The sequence below is a fragment of the Rana temporaria genome, chromosome 5 (assembly GCF_905171775.1).
Source record: "Rana temporaria chromosome 5, aRanTem1.1, whole genome shotgun sequence".
Taxonomy (NCBI): Eukaryota; Metazoa; Chordata; class Amphibia; order Anura; family Ranidae; genus Rana; species Rana temporaria.
In genome coordinates this window covers 188,179,028-188,182,155 of record NC_053493.1, presented here as the reverse complement: position 1 = coordinate 188,182,155, position 3,128 = coordinate 188,179,028, and the positions used below count along the sequence as shown (strand labels likewise).

The 3,128-nt window shown below is 48.8% G+C and overlaps 1 protein-coding gene across 1 annotated transcript; it reads left to right on the top strand.

Moving 5' to 3' along the window:
* The first annotated feature begins 315 nt into the window (after positions 1 to 315).
* On the top strand, positions 316 to 1,481 carry LOC120940531. Its single transcript, XM_040353457.1, has 2 exons — positions 316 to 664; positions 749 to 1,481. Exons 1-2 carry the CDS (start codon positions 326 to 328, stop codon positions 1,151 to 1,153), a joined length of 744 nt encoding a protein of 247 aa, XP_040209391.1. The 5' UTR covers positions 316 to 325; the 3' UTR covers positions 1,154 to 1,481.
* Positions 1,482 to 3,128: the final 1,647 nt, after the last annotated feature.

Here is a 3,128-nt window from a genome sequence, read left to right as displayed (position 1 = left end):
GCGGATCGCTATGGATCTTGTGGGACCCCTGGTAAAGTCGGCAAGGGGGTACCAATACATATTGGTCATCCTAGACTACGCCACTAGATACCCAGAAGCAGTCCCATTGAGAAAAACGTCCTCTAAGGCCATTGCCCGGGAGTTATTTCAAATGTTCTCACGTACTGGGTTCCCCAAGGAAATACTAACGGATCAGGGCACCCCTTTTATGTCAAAGGTGATGGCGGACTTGTGCAGGCTGTTTCAGATTAAGCAGTTGCGGACGTCCGTCTATCACCCGCAGACCGATGGCCTAGTTGAGAGGTTTAACAAAACTCTAAAGTCCATGTTAAAAAGAGTGGTCCAGAAAGACGGGAAAGATTGGGACATGTTACTCCCTGCCCTGTTGTTCGCTATCCGGGAGGTACCACAGGCATCCACGGGTTTCTCGCCATTTGAGCTAGTGTACGGACGAAGGCCCCGGGGGTTGCTTGATCTGGTAAAGGAAACGTGGGAAAGTGAGTCCTCCCCGCACAAAACCGTGGTAGAGCATATTTCTCAAATGCGAGAAAGGGTGGCTAAAGTGATGCCGATGGTGAGAGAGCACATGCAGAAGGCTCAGGATGCCCAAAGAAGGGTATATAATCGGTCGGCTAAAGTGAGACAGTTACAAGTAGGAGACAGGGTAGCTGTCCTAATACCCACAGTGGAGAGCAAGTTCTTGGCCAAGTGGCAAGGTCCATTTGAAGTAGTAGAGAAAGTGGGTGAGGTAAACTATAAGGTACACCAACCAGGAAAAAGAAAACCCTACCAGATTTATCACATAAATTTGTTGAAGCTCTGGAGAGACAGAGAACCGGTGTCCGCGGTGGTGGCGGTACAGTCAGGGGACCATGTAGGGATCGACCTGGTGCAGGTTGCGGCTACCTTAACTAGGCCCCAAACCCAGCAAGTAAAAGAATTTCTGCAAAGGAATAGGGACATGTTTTCAGGGTTGCCAGGGCTCACCAACGTCATTGAGCATGACATTGTGACCGAGCCCAAGGTGAAAATCCGGCTTAAACCCTACCGTATCCCAGAAGCTCATAGAGTGTCAGTGTCTGGAGAGGTTAAAAGGATGCTCGAACTTGGGGTCATCGAAGAGTCGCAGAGCGAGTGGTCCAGATTTTTCTAAGGATTTTATAGTGCAGACAGATGCCTCAAGTGAAGGGCTAGGAGCAGTTCTGTCTCAAGAAATCAACGGAGAGGAGCATCCAATAGTTTTTCTTAGTAGGAAACTGACGCCAGCTGAGAAAAACTATGCGGTGGTGGAGCGCGAATGTCTTGCCATCAAGTGGGCTTTGGACTCCCTACGTTATTTTCTCCTAGGTAGGAAGTTTCGCCTTATATCAGACCATGCTCCTCTTACGTGGATGAGACAGAACAAACACACCAATGCCAGGGTAACAAGGTGGTTTCTGTCTCTGCAGGAGTTCAATTTCATGGTAGAGCACAGACCCGGGAGACAGCATCAGAATGCCGATGCCCTCTCCCGAGTCCATTGTATGGTGTCTACTGTTGCCTCCAACACCTCCGCGTTGAGGCAGAGGGGGGGGATATGTACAGGACACCGGGGGTGGGTCCTGGACGGGTGCTATACGGCACCACTGTTTGGACTATGGTCCATTTAAATAGAGGTAGAAGGTTCAGGGGGTCACCCAAAAGTGGGTGAAAAGTTCCAGGCAGGCGCTAATTCAGAGAGGACTGGCTTGCAGTCTTCTCTATCTTAATAAAGTAGTTTGGGGCCTGGAATTTTGGAGGCTCCAAAGTGTTATTTGGGTGGGATGGAGCCTCCACTCCTAAACCCTGGAAGCCAGCGCACAAGGGGTTAAAATCTCTGACAACCACCCATTAAAGCAGGAAGTGATGCTGGAGGGAGGGAGTGAGTTGGGAGAGTGCACCTGTGAGGACAAGATGGAAGTCTGCTAGCTGCTCAGAGAGGACTTTTGAGTAGTTTGGAAGTGAAGCTGTGTCTGCAGGGAAGGTCTGGAGGACTTCTTACTAAAAACGTATGTGCCTTTCTTTTGGTTGTTTTTTCTGAAGAAAGACTTTTTCCTAATTTATGCTGGAAACAAGCAGGACTTTTGTTGTGACGTTTTGGATGCTGAAGAAAAGCTTTATTTTGTTTTGTTTGGTCACCAATAAAGACCCTTTGCTTTACTGACACAGTTTTACGCACTTGTCTCGCGGAGCTTAAAGACCCCCAAAGTTCACAGTGGTTTAACCCTTACCCACCCCCATTTGCCATGGTCAGGGTTTTTCTTTAAAGTCTCATTCAACTCTATGGGAAATACATGTTACTTCATAACAGCTGTAGATATTTCAATAACACTTGGTCACATGTTACCTATACGTCCACTTAAAGTATAGGATCGTTAATTTATCCCTTAACTACCCACATTGGTGAGGGTCTGGGTTTTTGTTTAAAGTCCCATGCAAAGCAATGGGAAAAGTATGTTCCCACATAACTTCTGTGTTCCTGTCTGCTGTCCCATGTCTTTTTTCAACAGTACTATGAATACCTTGGGTGGTGTTGATATATGTTAGCACAACATGGCATCTTGGTTAACAACATCTGACCTTACATGAATTACATATGACCTTACATAACTGTCACCAAAGGAGCTGCGGTGGCTCAACGCGATTGCCACTGCGCTGACAAGCGATTCACCTCTGTAGCTAGGGGTTCGGATCCCGCTCTCGGCTACATGTGAATTGAGTTTGGTGGTCTCAGCCCCGCCCCCGGTGGGTGTGCTATGCGAGGTGGGGTTGGGAGGACCCCCTCACACCCGCCATTGCCACCCGGGGCATGGAGAAAGGTGGCAGATTGCCTCTGGGGGAGGCCTCCCAACTCCTGCAGGCCGGCTCCTCTCTCTCGAGTTCACGCACAAAATACACTTTGGAAAGAAAAAACATAACTGTCAACAATAACTTACCTGGATGATATCTATCCCGAAGACGTCTGACCTGTTCCATGTGGCGCCTCTTCAGGTCAGACCACTTCTTGACTATTGCCAGGTGATCGTGTTGGCCGCCGAAGTCAGTCATCAGGGCGCTGACCACAGCCTTTTTCTCAGGCTGCCTGCGGAGCTGATCATAGCCCTTTTCTA